The sequence below is a fragment of the Salvelinus fontinalis genome, chromosome 1 (genome assembly GCF_029448725.1).
Source record: "Salvelinus fontinalis isolate EN_2023a chromosome 1, ASM2944872v1, whole genome shotgun sequence".
Classification (NCBI taxonomy): Eukaryota; Metazoa; Chordata; class Actinopteri; order Salmoniformes; family Salmonidae; genus Salvelinus; species Salvelinus fontinalis.
The window spans coordinates 15,080,939-15,098,933 of NC_074665.1; the positions used below are offsets into that span (position 1 = coordinate 15,080,939).

Below are 17,995 nucleotides of genomic sequence, written 5' to 3' on the forward strand. Positions count from 1 at the left end.
AAACAGACGCCTCACAAGTCCTCAACTGGCAGCTTCAGTAAATAGTTCCCGCAAACCACCAGTCTCAACGTCAACAATGAAGAGGCGACTCCGGGATGCTGGCCTTCTAGGCAGAGTTGCAAAGAAAAAGACATATCTCAGACTGGACAATAAAAAGAAAAGATTAAGATGGGGAAAAGAACACAGACACTGGACAGAGGAACTCTGCCTAGAAGGCCAGCATCCCGGAGTCGCCTCTTCACTGTTGACGTTGAGAGTTTTCAGCTGTGCAAAAATAATTGCAAAAGGGTTTTCTAATGATCAATTAGCCTTTTAAAATGATAAACTTGGATTAGCTAACACAACGTGCCATTGGAACACAGGAGTGATGGTTGCTGATAATGGGCCTCTGTACACCTATGTAGATATTCCATAAGAAATCTGCCATTTCCAACTACAATAGTCACTTACAACATTAACAATGTCTACACTGTATTTCTGATCAATTTGATGTTATTTTAATGGACAAGAAATGTGCTTTTCTTTCAAAAACAAGGACACAACTTTTGAACGTGAGTGTGTGTGTGTGTGTGTGTAGATATACAGTTCAAGTCAGAAGTTTACATACACTTAGGTTGTAGTCATTAAAACTTGTATTTCAACCACTCCACAAATTTCCTGTTAACAAACTATAGTTTTGGCAAGTCGGTTAGGACATCTGCTTTGTGCGTGACACAAGTAATTTTTCCAAAAATTGTTTACAGACAGATTATTTCACTTATAATTTACTTGATCACGTTTCTCGTGGGTCAGAAGTTTACATACACTAAGTTGACTGTGCCTTTAAACGGCTTGGAGAATTCCAGAAAATTATGTCATGGCTTAAGAAGCTTCTGATAGGCTAATTGGCATCATTTGAGTCAATTGGAGGTGTACCTGTGGATGTATTTCAAGGCCTACCTTCAAACGTAGTGCCTCTGCTTGACATAATGGGGAAATCAAAAGAAATCAGCCATGTCCTCAGAAAACAATTGTAGACCTCCACAAGTCTGGTTCATCCTTGGGAGCAATTTCCAAACGCCTAAAGGTACCACGTTCATCTGTACACAAGTATAAACACCATGGGACCACGCAGCCGTCATACGTCTCAGAAAGGAGATACGTTCTGTCTCCTAGAGATGAACGTACTTTGGTGCCAAAAGTGCACATCAATCCCAGAACAACAGCAAAGGACCTTGTGAAGATGCTCGAGGAAACAGGAACAAAAGTATCTACCGTATATCCACAGTAAAACGAGTCCTATATCAATATAACCTGAAAGGCCGCTCAGCAAGGAAGAAGGCACTGCTCCAAAATCGGCATTAAAAAAAGCCAGACTATGGTTTGCAACTGCACATGGGGACAAAGATTGTACTTTTTGAAGAAATATCCTCTGGTCTGACAAAACAAAAATAATACTGTTTGGCCATAATGACCATTGTTATGTTTAGAGGAAAAAGGGGGAGGCTTGCAAGCCGAAGAACACCATCCCAACCGTGAAGCACGGGGGTGGCAGCATCATGTTGTTGGGGTGCTTTGCTGCAGGAGGGACTGGTGCACTTCACAAAATAGATGGCATCATCAGGGAGGAAAATTATGTGGATATATTGAAGCAACATCTCAAGACATCAGTCAGGAAGTTAAAGCTTGGTCGCAAATGGGTCTTCCAAATGGACAATGACCCCAAGCATACTTCCAAAGTGGTGGCAAAATGTCTTAAGAACAACAAAGTCAAGGTATTGGAGTGGCCATCACAAAGCCCTGACCTCAATCCTGTAGAAAATTTGTGGGCAGAACTGAAAAGCGTGTGCGAGCAAGGAGGCCTACCAACCTGACTCAGTTACACCAGCTCTGTCAGGAGGAATGGGCCAAAATTCACCCATCTTATTGTGGGAAGCTTGTGGAAGGCTACCTGAAACGCTTGACCCAAGTTAAACAATTTTAAAGGCAATGCTACCAAATACTAATTGAGTGTATGTAAACTTCTGACCCACTGGGAATGTGATGAAAGAAATACATGCTGAAATAAATCGTTCTCTCTACTATTATTGTGACATTTCACATTCTTAAAATAAAATGGTGATCCTAACTGACCTAAGAGTGGGGATTTTAATGTTAAATGTCAAGAATTGTGAAAAACTGAGTATAAATGTATTTGGCTAAGGTATATGTAAACTTTCGACTTCAACTGTATGTATACACACATACATACACACACTACCGTTCAAAAGTTTTGGTTCACTTAGAAATGTCCTTGTTTTTGAAAGAAAAGCACATTTTTGGACAGTTTGGACACACCTACTCATTGCAGGGTTTTTCCTTATTTTTACTATTTTCTACATTGTAGAATAAAAGTGACGACATATACTATGAAATAACACATATGGAATCATGTAGTAAGCAAAAAAAAGTTACACAAATCAAAGTAGCCGCCCTTTGCCAGCTCTGCACACTTAGCATTCTCTCAACCAGCTTCATGAGGTTGTCACCTGGAATGCATTTCAATTAACTGGTGTGCCTTGTTCAAAGTTCATTTGTGGAATTCCTTTCCTTAATGTGTTTGAGCCAATCAGTTGTGTTGTGACAATGTAGGGGGGGTATACAGAAGATAGCCCTATTTGGTAAAAGACCAAGTCCATATTATAATAAGAACAGCTCAAATAAGCAAAGAGAAAGGACAGTCCATCATTACTTCAAGACATGAAGGTCAGTCATTCTGGAACATTTTAAGGACTTTGAAAGTTTCTTCAAGTGCAGTCGCAAAAACCATCAAGCACTATGATGAAACTGGCTCATGAGGACTGCCACACAAAAGGAAGACCCAGAGTTACCTCTGCTGCAGACGATAAGTTACTTTGAGTTACTAGCCTCAGAAATTGCAGCCCAAATAAATACTTCAGAATTCAAGTAACAGACACATCACAACATCAACTGTTCAGAGGAGAATGCATAAATCAGGCTTTCGTGGTCGAATTCCTGCGAAGAAACCACTACTAAAGGACACAAATAATAGGAAGAGACTTGGAGTGTTGCATCAGTTGAGCTGGCTTCCACAATCCCCTGACTTAAACCCAACTGAGATGGTTTGGGATGAGTTGGACCGCAGATTGAAGGAAAAGCAGCCAACAAGTGCTCAGCATATGTGGGAACTTTCAAGACGGTTGGAAAAGCATTCCAGGTGAAGCTGGTTGAAAGAATTCCAAGAGTTGGGATCAAGGCAAATGGTGGCTACTTTGAAAAATCTAAAATACACTTTTTTGGTTACTGCATGATTCCATTAGTTATTTCATAGTTTTGATGTCTTCAATATTATTCTACAATGTAGAAAATAGTAAAAAATCAAGAAAAACCCTTGAATGAGTAGGTGTGTCCAAATTTTTGACTGACTGGTACTGTACATATTTACCCCAATTACCTCGTGCACATCGACTCGGTACTTGTACCCCTTGTACAGTGTATATATCCAAGTTATTGCTACTCATTGTGTAACTATTGTTACTTTTATTACAAGTTTTACTTTTCTATTATTTCTCTATTTTCTTTCTCTGCATTTTTTGGGAAGGTCCTATGAGTAAGGATTTCACTGTTAGTCCACATCTGTTGTTTACGAAGCCTGTGACAAATAAAATTTGATTCGATTTTGCATGTGTGTACATGTTTAGATCCTGCTCCTGGATGAACCTACTGCTGGTATGGACCCCTGTTCCAGACACCAGGTGTGGTCTCTGCTGAAGAGTCGCAGAGCAGGCAGAGTCACGGTGCTCAGCACACATTACATGGACGAGGCAGACATACTCGCTGGTACACCCATCTCTTCCCTATCTATCTCTAACAATGTGTTCATCTGTAGCAGGGTTCTCTTTATCGCTCAATACACTTACGTCTTTCACTCGCCATCTCAATTTCTCTTTTTCTCTATCTCTCTCGATCTCTTTCTCTTTCATTTTCCCATTCCCTTTTAGACCGCAAAGCTGTGATCTCTCAGGGCCAACTTAAGTGTGTTGGTTCTTCCCTATATCTCAAGACCAAGTGTGGAGTAGGATACCACCTCAGGTAAGTTCGGCAGACAGCTCTCCAAATGTCACAAAAAAATACACTATAACACATATCTCGACCTAAAGCGTTTTGACCTATTTAAGCCATCCAGCAGATTGTTTCTTCAAAAATCATGTTGTTTGATGACAGTAAGACCGATGCATACATACCGCAGCTAAATAATGTTTTTCCCCTTCCTATAGAATGTCTATTGGTGAACGGTGTGAGGTAGATGGTGTCACATCATTGGTCAAGCACCACGTCCCCAAGGCTCAGTTGTCACGGCAACAAGAGGCTGAACTGACATTCACCCTCCCTTTCGAAAGCATGGACACCTTTTCAGGTCAGAAACTAATCTCTGTACTACGGCTCAGTTGATCGCTCCTATCATAGAAATATAATTCCTATTGAGTGTACCCATGACGGGGAAGTCAAATTGCTATAGTCCGAGGGGCTATTCACTTTCGAGGAATTATATTTTTATTCATATATAGCAGGTAGAGTTTTAGATCTGTGGTTCTGTACTTACTGTAGCATGACTTCACTCTCTCAGGATTGTTCTCAGAACTAGACTGCAGGCCAGACCTGGGCATCAGCAACTACGGGGTGTCCATGACAACGCTGGAGGACGTGTTTCTTCGTCTGGAGGCTGAGGCTGAGGTGGACCAGGCTGGTGAGCCTTCCTTCTTTTCTCTCTGTCTGTACTAAGCAGGGGTCTACATTCACATGCACTGGTGCTACCAACTTAAAGTTAGGAGCACCACATAAAATTTTGGAGCACCAGAAAACATTATACATTTTATTTATTGATACGGCCTATATGATTCTAGCTACTTTTGCAGCACATGTTGTGCCCTAGAAACGAATATGTAACACTGTAAAGACATGAGTTTATTATAAAGCTAAAATGTTGATCCAAATACTTGTCATTTAAATTACAAAGTCATTTGTGGAATATTAGGTTTCTACATTGTGTAAAAACACTATTTTCCTACTGAAAGTTGTACCATGTCTCTTTAAAAATGTCAGGTTTTTGATGACGACATGCACGAGATCTTTCATTCATTGCTATGATCATTGATCTCCTGAAGAAGAAATCCATTTTCCTTTCTTTCTGTGCCCCCAAATGTTTGGATATACTGGTAAAGTTACCAGGTTGTTAGCTAGCTATCGGGTACTCGGAAACATTATCATTACAACAATTATTATCTGGCAGATTTCTTCCATAATCGCACAGTGTTCCCATAATAAAACTCCTTGGTCGCACTTTAAAGCCCTGCCCTTATGGAAAAACCACATGATTTCACATGTGATATTTCCACGTTTTCACATGTGAAACCATGTGTTTTTGGAAAACGTCACATGTGGTGATCTGGATTTTCACATGTGAAACCATGTTTTCTTAGAACACTTCACCTTCACCATGATATTTCACGTGGATTTTCACGTGATTGCATATGCTCAAGAAAAACTATTATATTTATCATAGTGATTCAGGAGTACCATTAAAACAGAATAATATGCCACACCAACATTAGACACCTATACAGAAAACCCTGAAATAAGTCAACTTAAAGAAATAATGAGAGAATAGTCAGAATAACTGACAACTAAAATAGCAGTGCAGCTGGCAGTCTTTTGCTAAGTGCAGAGATGTATTATAGGTAATGAATGTGTAGGGGAATGCTACAGACTTTGTGGCACAGCAGAAAGGTCAGTGTACCTCAAATCCAGAGGTTGTGCAATCAAATCCCAGGTTGGATCATACTTTTGCTGAACAGCAACAACACATGCAATTCCACATGTGAAGTTTTGGAAAAACACGTTTTCACATAATTTCACGTGTTCCAAAAACAAGTTTTCACATGTATTGTGAAGTCATGTGATTTTCCACATTTGAAATCATGTGTTTCAATATGTGATAACTTGAAATTACATTGTTAGCCATTGCTGTTAATTTTGAGGTAGATTTTTGTCATTTTACTGTACATTTCTACAGTAATAGTGTTTTGCTATATTTACTGTGAATAACAATGCACTTTTTGATCCGTCCTGCAAATTAACTTGGCACGCTTCACTTGCAATTGCATTTAAACTTATAGGGTACTTTTATGACACAAACTGTTTTTTTATTTTATTCTGTAAGTTACGAGCTACTGAGTTATGGTGAAAATAGTGCAAACAAGTTTTAATGTATTTCTACGCCTCAACTGTATTTCTACAGTTAATCTACTGTGAAACAACTAACTGTATTCAGAAGGTACACAGAAATTCCTATTCTAATTAGTTATTTTCAATACCGAAAAATTTGGAAATGGTATTTGGTTCACTTTCTGAATTGACTGGAACTTGATGGAATTGACCTCAACATTGGTTAGCACACTTGGGATGCAACCACACCTAGGATTTGAACTCACAACCTCTTGGATGCCAGCAACCTGAATTTCCTTATTTCCTGATCTGATAGAATCTAGCCCTAAGTGTGCATAAATGCTCTCTGGATTTAAACTGGAGTGCCACAAGATTCGACATAAAAAACATCCAGTCAGCAGCAGTCCTGTGGGGGAAAACGGCTTGTTACCAAGAACATACACTCACCGGACAGTTTGAGGTACACCACACCTTTCACAACAATGTATCACTCCTACAGACAGTCACGTGGCCCTGGCTTGTTATATAAAGTAGGCATCGAGGCATTCAATTTCTGTTCGATTGAACGTTAGAATGGGCAAAATTAGTGACCTAAGCGACTGAGCTTCATATGATCGTCAGTGCCAGGTGTGCCGAATCCAGTATCTCAGAAACAGCCACACTCCTGGGCTTTTGACAACAGTTTCTAGGGTTCAGGGCATAGCATTGTATTTTTGGTCCACCAGCCTCTGTGGCAGGTAGATAAAAAAAATCTACCAATTTTCTGACAGACTGCCCTGCTACAGTATGCTGCCAATCAGCAAGTAATGTACAGTTGAAGTCGAAAGTTTACATACACCTTAGCCAAATACATTTACACTCAGTTTTTCACAATTCCTGACATTTAATCCTCGTAAAAATTCCCTCTCTACTGTCAGTTAGAATCACCACTTTATTTTAAGAATGTGAAATGTCAGAATAATAGTAGAGTGATTTATGTCAGCTTGTATTTCTTTCATCACATTCCCAGTGGGTCAGAAGTTTACATACACCCAATTAGTATTTGGTAGCATTGCCTATAAATTGTTCAACTTGGGTGAAATGTTTTGGGTAGCCTTCCACAAGCTTCCCACAATAAGCTGGGTGAATTTTGGCCCATGCCTCCTGACAGAGCTGGTGTAACTTAGTCAGGTTTGTAGGCCTCCTTGCTCGCACACGCTTTTTTCTGCCCACAAATTGTCTCTAGGACTGAGGTCAGGGCTTTGTGATGACCACTCCAACACCTTGACTTTGTTGTCCTTAATCCATTTTACCACAACTTTGGAAGTATGCTTGGGGTCATTGTCCATTTGGAAGACCCATTTGCGACCCAGCTTTAACTTCCTGACTGATGTCTTGAGCTGTTGCTTCAATATATCCACATACTTTTCCGGCCTCATGAAGCCATCTATTTTGTGAAGTGCACCAGTCCCTCCTGCAGCAAAGCACCCTCACAACATGATGCTGCCACCCCTGTGCATCACGGTGGTGATCTTTGGCTTGCAAGCGTTCCCCTTTTTCCACCAAACGTAACGATGGTCATTATGGCCAGACAGTTCTATTTTTGTTTCATCGGACCAGAGGACATTTCTCCAAAAAGTATGATCTTTGTCCCCATGTGCAGTTGCAAACCATAGTCTGGCTTTTTTATGGCGGTTTTGGAGCAGTGGCTTCTTCCTTCCTGAGCGGCCTTTCAGGTTATGTGGTATAGGACTCGTTTTACTGTGGATATAGATACTTTTGTACCTGTTTCCTCCAGCATCTTCACAAGGTCCTGTGCTGTTGTTCTGGGATTGATTTGCACTTTTCGCACCAAAGTACGTTAATCTCTAGGAGACAGAATGCGTGTCCTTCCTGAGCATTATGACGGCTGCATGGTCCCATGGTATATATACTTGTGTACTATTGTTTGTACAGATGAACGTGGTACCTTCAGGCGTTTGGAAATTGCTCCCAAGGATGAACCAGACTTGTGGAGGTCTACAATTTCTTTCTGAGGTCTTGGCTGATTTCTTTTGATTTTCCCATGATGTCAAGCAAAGAGGCACTGAGTTTGAAGGTAGGCCTTGAAATACATCCACAGGTACACCTCCAATTGACTCAAATTATGTAAATTAGCCTATCAGAAGCTTCTAAAGCCATGACATAATTTTCTTGAATTTTCCAAGCTGTTTAAAGACACAGTCAGTTTAGTGTATGTAAACTTCTAACCCACTTGAATTGTGATACAGTGAATTATAAGTGAAATAATCTGTCTGTAAACAATTGTTGGAAAAATTACTTGTGTCATGCACAAAGTAGATGTCCTAACCGATTTGCCAAAACTATAGTTTGTTAACAATACGTTTGTGGAGTGGTTGAAAAACGAGTCTTAATGACTCCAACCTAAGTGTATGTAAACTTTTGACTTCAACTGTACATAGTGTCAACAGAAACGTCAGTGAAGACACAGTAGGTTACTGACAATACTTGCTAGTGGCAACACGTGTCCTATAAGTTATTGTGACTTTTACATAACCTACTGACAAATAGTTTCCAGTTAAGAAATTACAAATTCACAGCAATTTATGCCATTAAGTTACTGGAAAATGCACAATAACCTCTTTACAGTGCATCTCATTACTGACCGATACATTATCTTGCTAAGTTTGCAGAACAGTGTCAAAGGAGTTGCTGAACTTGCATCGGCATAACCATCAAACACTTAAACTGCTCCAACACTTCGACTGACGGTTTGCACAAATACACATATACTGTCACGTTCTGACCTTAGTTCCTTTTTTATGTCTTTATTTTAGTTGGTCAGGGCGTGAGTTGGGGTGGGCATTCTATGTTGTTTTTCTATGTTTTGTTCTGTTATATTTCTATGTGTTTGGCCTAGTATGGTTCTCAGAGGCAGGTGTCAGTCGTTGTCTCTGATTGGGAGCCATATTTAGGTAGCCTGTTTTCTATTGTGTTTTCTGGGTGGTTGTTTCCTGTGTTAGTGTTTGCACCATACGGGACTGTTTCGGTTGTTTGTTTTAGCTTTTTTTATTTTGTTCAGTGTTCTGTTGAGTTATTTAATATCTCATTATGGACAATTACCACGCTGCACATTGGTCCGATCCTTGCTACTCAGACGAAGACGAAGAGGAAATCCGTTACATATACACTATATATACAAAAGTATGTGGATATCCCTTCAAATTAGTGGATTTGGCTATTTGTCACTCTTGTTGCTGACAGGTGTATAAAATTGAGCACACAGCCATGCAATCTCCATAGACAAACATTGACTTTAGAAGGACCTTACTGAAGAGCTCCGTGACTTTCAACATCGCAGCATCATAGGATGCCACCTTTCCAACAAGTCAGTTCGTAAAATTTCTGCTCTTCTAGAGCTGCCTCTGTCAACTGTAATTGCTGTTATTGTGAAGTGGAAATGTCTAGGAGCAACAATGGACGGCTCAGCCGCGAAATGGTAGGCCACACAAGCTCTCGGAACAGGTTCACCAAGTGCTGAAGCACGTAATGCGTAAAAATATTATGTCCTTGGTTGCAACACTCACTACCAAGTTCCAAACTGCCTCTGGAAGCAACGTCAACACAATAACTGTTCCTTCGGGAGCTTCATGAAACGGGTTTCCATAGCCGAGCAGCCGCACACAAGCCTAAGATCACCAAGCGCAATGCCAAGCTTTGGCTGGAGTGGTTTAAAGTTCGCCACCATTGGACTTTGGAGCAGTGTAAGCGTGAACTAACAGGACTGCCCCGGGAGAGCTCTTGTCAGCGCCCTGGAGAGGTTCCAACAAACTTGATGCACCATACTTCTGAATGTCTGTCAGGAGCTCTCAGTCCCGTTAGTTCTCTTATGTACTGCAGACAAGTCAACATATTCATCAGTAACGTTTGCTTCATTCATGTAACCGACCAATACTGGGTCATGCATGTGACAGACCAATACCTCACAAGGCTTCTTCTCTCTAAGCTGAGACCTTGAAACTGAGATATCGTTCTCAAAACAAGGGTATAGGCGTCCAAATTGCAGATACTGATACTGATAGTGATTTAGATTTTAGCTTCTATATCGAAATATTCTATACTCCTATTAAAGTAAGGGAAATCAACACAGGAAAAAAACAGACACTTCCTTATTTCAAACCCTTCATTCTAGTTTATACAATCCAATTAGTATGGTAATACTATAATCCCAATAAAGGTTATTGTAACGCTCGTCTTTAGGTGGAAGAGAGGAGGACCAAGGCGCAGCGTGGTGAATGTTCATGATGTCGAATTTTAATGATATCCAACAAAACAGAACACTGACAAAATACAAAATAACAAAATGACGTGAACAGACCTCAACATGAAAACATAAAACATGAACGCACGAACAGGTAGGAACAAACTACCGAACGAAACGAAACAGTACCATGTGGTGAAACAAACACAGACACAGCAACAATCACCCACAAACAAACAGTGAGAAACAGTCTACCTTAATATGGTTCTCAATCAGAGACAATGACAAACACCTGCCTCTGATTGAGAACCATATGAGGCCAATACAATGAACCCAACATAGAAACGCATAACATAGAATGCCCACCCAGCTCACGTCCTGACCAACTAAACAATACTGAACAAAGGAAATAAGGTCAGGAACGTGACAGTTATATGTCTATTAATGGGAGTGAATTAATAAAAAATACACACATACACAGCATGGTAAATAGCACAATTTAGACAAACTAAGAAAGAAAAAAAACACACGCTGCAGCCCATTTGGCAATTTGGGATCCCCAACTTCCAAACGGGGATTCCAACTAAGTTGCAAGCGTCCACTCTGGTTGTGGGGAATTATTCTTAGAAACAGTGGCAATGTATACGGCGAATTCAGTCATATCAGAAGAATGATCTGGGACAAAAGTACAACATTCATCACCAATGATTGCATAAGTGTTGCCTTGACTTGCCAAAAGATCGCCAAGAGCCTCTCTGTTTTGCAGAGCCAATTTGCACAATTCCTTTAGCATTTCCAATGTTTTCTACATCTCTAGAGATCTCCCAAATTTGGTCTAGGGCACATGCATATTGACTTTCATGTTATAACAGTTTCACACCAACCTTGATAAGAATGAGATTGGGGCAAGGTTAGCCCAAGCTACAATCTAGTGGCTCTCCTCACATTTTAGGGGCATAGCTCTGTCTCTACAACCCTCACTTATCCAAATCATAATTATAACTATTAATAAATGATCCACCCCGAATTTAGAATGACAGTCCTTAGTGCTTCATGTTGGTTCTATCACTTTAAGACCCTCAACTTAGCACACACCCATACTGGCAGAATGTACATTTACATTGACAAATATTTCTGGCTTTCACTATTCTCATCAATGACAGATTGGTATCTCAATGCATTTTATGTCTAAATTACTGTACATTTTGCAGTGTCCAGACCTCAACAATCAACCGGATACCCAAACAAACAATATTGGATGAGCCAAAATCAATTACGGGCACGGTGGATCACCCCCCTCCCTCCCTGCATTCATCCTTCTGGCATTTCTTCATGTTCAGAGAGTGTTTCAGTTCGTCCTCCCAATGGTACATGTTCAAAGTGGATGGCCCTTGATAATGTATCTCACCTGAGCCTCCACTGACCTTTACAGTTCATTATGTCCTGTCCATTTTCCTACCAGTACACCAGCAGCATGAGAGAAGTTTGGATGGGATCTCTCTCCATGCTCACTCCACGTGGACTCATGTCGCACTCCTGAGAGAGAAATCATGAGAGAAAAGGCAGTTGATAGCTTCGCCTCCATGCTGTGTACAGTTTGCTGGCTCGGACTCACTGTAGAAGTGGTGAAGGACCATACTGAACTCCATTGTTGCCATTGCTTCAGCTGGTTAGGAGGGGTTGAGGTTCACACTGTTCTTGGTCAAATTATCCCTTCCATGCATCTAGACACCATCTGTGATCAACGTCGCCATAACCTCGAGAGAGGACAGACCAGAACAACAGTTTAGGGCATTTCTGATTCAGGAAATCCAGACACGTTATTTACTGTAAAACAAATTATTACTACTACCAATATTCTTAATGCAGATTTCTAAGACAAATGTCAAAGAGAATAACAACACAGTTGAAACACTTTTCCCCCACACAAATTGGCTTATACTCCCCTATCATCTTGGCGATCCCACTGCAGAGTTACAGGTCAGGGAGTTAGAGGGCTAATCCTTAGGGAGAAATTCAGCAGACCCAATCTGGGGGGATTTGTTATTGAAGCAAGACAAAAACAAAGAAAACAACAGCAATACACATATCACTTGATGTGGGGAAAACTTCAATCCATTTGGAGTAACTGTCAAACATTACCAACATATATTTTTTCCTTTTCCAGGAAGGCATGTGAAGAAAATAAATGTGCATATTTACCAAAGGGCCCTCGGGGACTGGTAATAATTTCCGCTTTGAACACGACTCACATCATGATTCATGCATCATGCATAACACTGCCTGTTAAATCAAAAATAAATAAATTAGAATTACAAATCTTGATAACTCCATAAGGAAATGATTGTATCCTATAAGGTAATTGTAAAATAGACTAGAGACAGGCGTCCCTCATTCAAGGGGAGCACTGTCTCTCTGTCCTCGTGGTCCTAATCACACATGGGACTATTAATCAATTATTAACTTTTTCGGATTATTAGTGTTTACATAGCCCTTTTAAATCTCACCCAATGTCTCCAGTCTTTCTAGTGAGGGTTATCAAGCCTCACCAGGAAGTCAGAACAGAGGTCAGAGGTCAGTCAGCCCCAGTAAGTCAGACCCCCACTCCTCCTGGGGGAGGACATTTTACCCCAGTTATGTATGTCTATGTGTGGGTGTGCAAGTTGTATATTATTATAATTTTTTCTATTGCTACTTCGTCGGATCTCTAGTAACCCATTATACAAATATTTTGTTACTTTGGGTGCATTCGTAAATTCACTCTGGAGTGCCAGAGAGCGCTCAGATTGTGCCCTCGGCATTCGTAAATTCAGAAAGTTGTCAATTGTCCATTCGTAAATTCAGAGCGTTTCACTCTCGCAGCTTTCAGAGCGCACACTGGACGCGGAGTAGGGTTGATCCGAGCGTTCTGACCTCACAATGGCAGTCAAGCACCCAAGCTAACTGGCTAACATTGGCCACCTTGCTAAATGAGAGAACACTTCACTCTGTCCATTTTTCTAGCCTTAGCAGAGCTTGTTATCCAGAGCGTTGGTGAGTGTAACTGTGCTGCTGGCAACAATTTTAATTACGCTTTTTTGCCGACGTTTACTGACACCGGCCATTTTCAATGGGTGTTGAGCAGTTGTAAATTCAGCAGTTATTCTGCGCTCTGTCATACGGACGAGTGCTCTGAAATCAGAGTAGATATCCTCATGTGATCTAAAGTCATGTTACCCTCAGAGACATGTTATCCTCGTTACTAACGAGACGTGTTATCCTCTGAGACATGTTACGTATGAGATTTCTGAGACATGTTATCCACTACCTGTAGATCTAACAGTAGTGGTGGACAGAACCCTAGATAATGTTACAGATCGACAAACTTAGCTCACAGAACTGGTTGGGACATTCATTCACCTCTTTCACATGTGAGCTAGTCCCCTGACAGCTCTCATTCACACAATAATTTAGAGCTAAATTTCAATCTCTTATTATCCAAATTTCAATCAGCTTATTATCCATATTTCAATCGTTATGGCTAAATTTCAATTAGTTTAATGTCAACATTTCAATCCAAATGTCAATCTTATTAGTACTAATTTCAAATTATTCATTATCCAAATTTCAATCAGTTTAATATGTCATCTCACAATCACACAACTTTCACATCCACTAAGTACTATTCCCAAACACATTCTCTAATCTCCCATATTACCCATGTGCATCTTCAACGATTATCTTATCGTTACTTGTCGATACACCATATGTATCTCCTGTACGTATTTAATAACACCTCGTATTCAAAAACACCTTGTGTTATTTGTACTGGCTGCAGACCACATAGACATTTCTTATAAATGCCTACAGGCAGCTGTCAGCGGGGCTTTCCTTGGTACCGTTATGCCCTCGTTCTAGTCTTCTCATAAAACGAGCGAATAGCCTTCTCTCTAAGAATATGGGTACCTTTTTATGCGTGTCACCCAGTTATTACATTTTTTATCATTTATTTAAACATTTTATACAGATTAATTTAAATTGACTTACTGAAATTCAGTTGCCGTCCCTCAATTGTTCACGGATGATGCGTCTCCTGCCGGGCAGCTCACAGCAAGGGTCTGGTCTGGGCGGGTCTTGTCGTCTTTTGGTCAGACAGGAATTTCCCTCACGCTTCATAAAATGTGCCACCAGTTTTCCTCGCAGACCCCCACTGGAAAGCGCCACAGTTTGTGACGCCAAATTGTTCTGGAAATTCTTACACAGGGACACTGGAAGTCAATCTTAAATGAATCATTGTTTATTGTCAGGGCGCTGGAGAGGTTCCAACAGACTTAATGCACCATAATGAACGTCTGTCAGGAGCTCTCCCGGTCCAGTTAGTTCTCTGATGTACTGCAGACAAGTCATATTTTCATGATTTAGCTTAAAAAAGCACCAACATAACATGTTCCATCACAGGACGAATCTGGGTTTGGCAGATGCTACCTACCCGACTGCATAGTGCCAACTATAAAGTTTAGTGGAGGAGGAATAATGGTCTGGGGCTGTTTTCCATGGTTCAGGCTAGGCCCCTTACTTCCAGTGAAGGGTAATCTTAATGCTACAGCACACAATGAATTCAAGACGACTCTGTGCTTCCAACTTTGTGGCAACAGTTTGGGGAAGGCCCTTTCCCATTTCAGCATGACAATGCCCCTGTGCACAAAGCAAGGTCCATACAGAAATGGTTTGTTGAGATCGGTGTGGAAGAACTTGACTGGCCTGCACACCTTTGGGATGAATTGGAACACAACGACTGCGAGCCAGGCCTAATCGCCCAACATTGTGTCCCACTTCACTAATGCTTTTGTGATTGAATGTTAGCAAGTCCCCGCAGCAATGTTCCAACATCTAGTGGAACGCCTTCCTAGAAGAGTGGAGGTTGTTATAGCACCAAAGGGGGCACCAACTCCATATTAATGACCATGATTTTGTAATGAGATGTTCGACAAGCAGGTGTCCCCATACTATTGGTCATGTAGTGTATTTAACCACGCCCCCAAATATGCGAATGAGACCCAACCAGTACATTGCCCCCACCTATATTTTAAAGTGCAGTGATGATCATACCTTATGTTCAAAATATTGGGTAGAAAAATCTCACATACCTATGAGGTACACCGAACTGTTCCATGTGAGTTTATACAGTATGTATAGCTGTGAAGTGTATCTTTGACCTTTTTGTTCCCTGGGGAACAACACTACACTAACCATACCCTTGTTATTTGAGTGTGTTAATATACTGTATGTTCCGAGCAATAAGTATGAACCTGGTGGCACTGCAGAAACATTGTTGCACTCCCAACAAAGGGGTTGCAAGTTCAAATCCTCAAATAATTGTTGTATATTCTCTCAAGTGTCATTGAGCACTGCTAGTTTTACATTTACGCTACTTGATTCTGTGCCGCTTTTAGCAAAATGCAGAAATGGCCAATTATTGGCAATAAGTCTGTAGAACGCATTGTTCACAGTACAAAATTATATGTTACAGTAATTGAGATCAGAATATAGCAGTATACTGTCATGTTTATAGAAATAAGTTGTACGTTTTTACTTTATTTTTACTGCAACTTTAGACATTGCAAACGTATTCTTGGCAATCAATATATAGCCAATCTCCATTATGTCCATAGATCTGGTGGTGCAGTAGCAACATCAGGTAGCTAGCAACCAAGATGTTTAGAGTTCAAATCCCAAGTGAGGTTGAGTCCCAATTAATCAGCATACAGCAGCATACTGTCCATTAACATCAACTATTCCTTTTAAAGTAGTATTCTAAATGATATTGGACATCTCAGCTTTCACAAGTGCTCAAATGTTGTCACGTGTAATTTCATGTTCTCACTTTTACATTTTGAATCCCATGTTGTCACATTTATTTCACATTTATTTCACATGTCACGTGTAGTTTTATGTTCTCACATGTTATCACATTAACTTCATATGTGATCATAAGATGCAATCTACTGACAACTATGTTACCTAGGTCGTATTCATTAGGCACCGAACTGAAGAAAACTGACAAACGGGGAGATGACAACCTTAACTTGTCCAATTAGAAATATCATTTTTTGTTTTCTGTTCAAAAACATTTTCTACAGTGAGCCCTAAAAGTACGACCTTGTTGAGTAGCCTAATAACATATTCCTCTCTCCCACCCCTCCCGTCTCTAGACTACAGTGTGTTCAACCAGGAGCAGGTTGAGGATGAGGGTGATGCATCCTCTCTGGACGACACTGACCAAAGACTACTGACCTTCTCTGACAGCAAGCCAGAGGCGGTCCAGGGCCATGCTCTGTGGAGACAGCAGTTCAGCACCGTGGCCTGGCTACACATGCTCAACATGCAGAGAGAGAGGAAGGCCTTTGTCTACACGTGAGTCTGGGGAGGGAACTGCTTACCTCTCTATTACCTAACCTAATATTATGTTATTGACCTTATACACTGTGTTGTTGTACTAAGGCTATAGGCAAGATAATAGGGAGGTAAGCAGTTCCCTCCCCACATGCTCAACATGTAGAGAGAGAGGAAGGCCTTTGGCTACACAGGCTAGTCTGGGTTGAGAAGGACAGGGAACTGTGCTGGGCTGGGTGTGAGTGTGAACCCCAACACAGTGTCAGTGTGGGTCAAAGGTCCATTTGATACTTGTGGTGGCAGAGGAGACAGTTACTCAATGTATTTGTGTCTCACTCCCTCCCTCTCTCAGTCTGGCATTGTTCCTGGTCTTCCTAGCTGCTGTGCTAGTATTGTCTCTGGCTACGGGGAACATCCAGATCCACGCTCCAGAACGGCAGTTTGTCCCCATCTACCTGCTGAGACCGAACCAGGCCCCCCGGAAATACACAACCAGTCTACTGGTCCAGAACTCATCAGGTTCGTCAGCCAATCAGTCAGGAAATACACCACCAGTCTACTGGTCCAGAACTCATCAGGTACATCAGCCAATCAGTCAGGAAATACACCACCAGTCTACTGGTCCAGAACTCATCAGGTTCGTCAGCCAATCAGTCAGGAAATACACCACCAGTCTACTGGTACAGAACTCATCAGGTACGTCAGCCAATCAGTCAGGAAATACACCACCAGTCTACTGGTCCAGAACTCATCAGGTTAGTCCATACTCTCTTCTATACTGTGAACTGAATATTCTTGAATACTGTGTTCTCCTCCCATCACTACAGCTCTGAAATACTTGATGTTCTCTATCTAGCTTTTCCCAAGCAGTGGAGTTCCTAGCTGCATCTGTTCACAGAATATGAATGGCTGAATACGAGAGTAGAAACACTCTGGTTAGAAACACACACAAAAAAACTGTGGTCTGTTTCTCTGTGCAGGCTCGGATATCTCCGACTTCATTCGTAACCTGGAATCTCAGGACATCAAGGTGGAGATGATGAAGAACACAGACTACATGTCCTGTGCTCCTCACAGCGCAGCCATCAATGTCACCGGATCCAACAAGGTGAAAAATAATAACCCCTCTTATACAGGAGAAGGGTGACATTCTTTCTTTCTCTCTCTGTGTGTGGGTGG

General features: G+C 41.1%; 1 protein-coding gene across 2 annotated transcripts in view; it reads left to right on the plus strand.

Moving 5' to 3' along the window:
* The window catches only part of abca5 (ATP-binding cassette, sub-family A (ABC1), member 5), a 134,057-nt gene that overhangs the window by 59,749 nt on the left and 56,313 nt on the right, over positions 1–17,995 (plus strand). For both annotated transcript variants that reach the window (XM_055876307.1, XM_055876386.1), the window contains exons 14-20: positions 3,681–3,819; positions 3,981–4,071; positions 4,257–4,396; positions 4,607–4,726; positions 16,636–16,837; positions 17,169–17,335; positions 17,797–17,924. In XM_055876307.1, the coding sequence (XP_055732282.1) occupies positions 3,681–3,819; positions 3,981–4,071; positions 4,257–4,396; positions 4,607–4,726; positions 16,636–16,837; positions 17,169–17,335; positions 17,797–17,924 (987 nt within the window). The remainder of the gene's footprint in view (positions 1–3,680; positions 3,820–3,980; positions 4,072–4,256; positions 4,397–4,606; positions 4,727–16,635; positions 16,838–17,168; positions 17,336–17,796; positions 17,925–17,995) is intronic.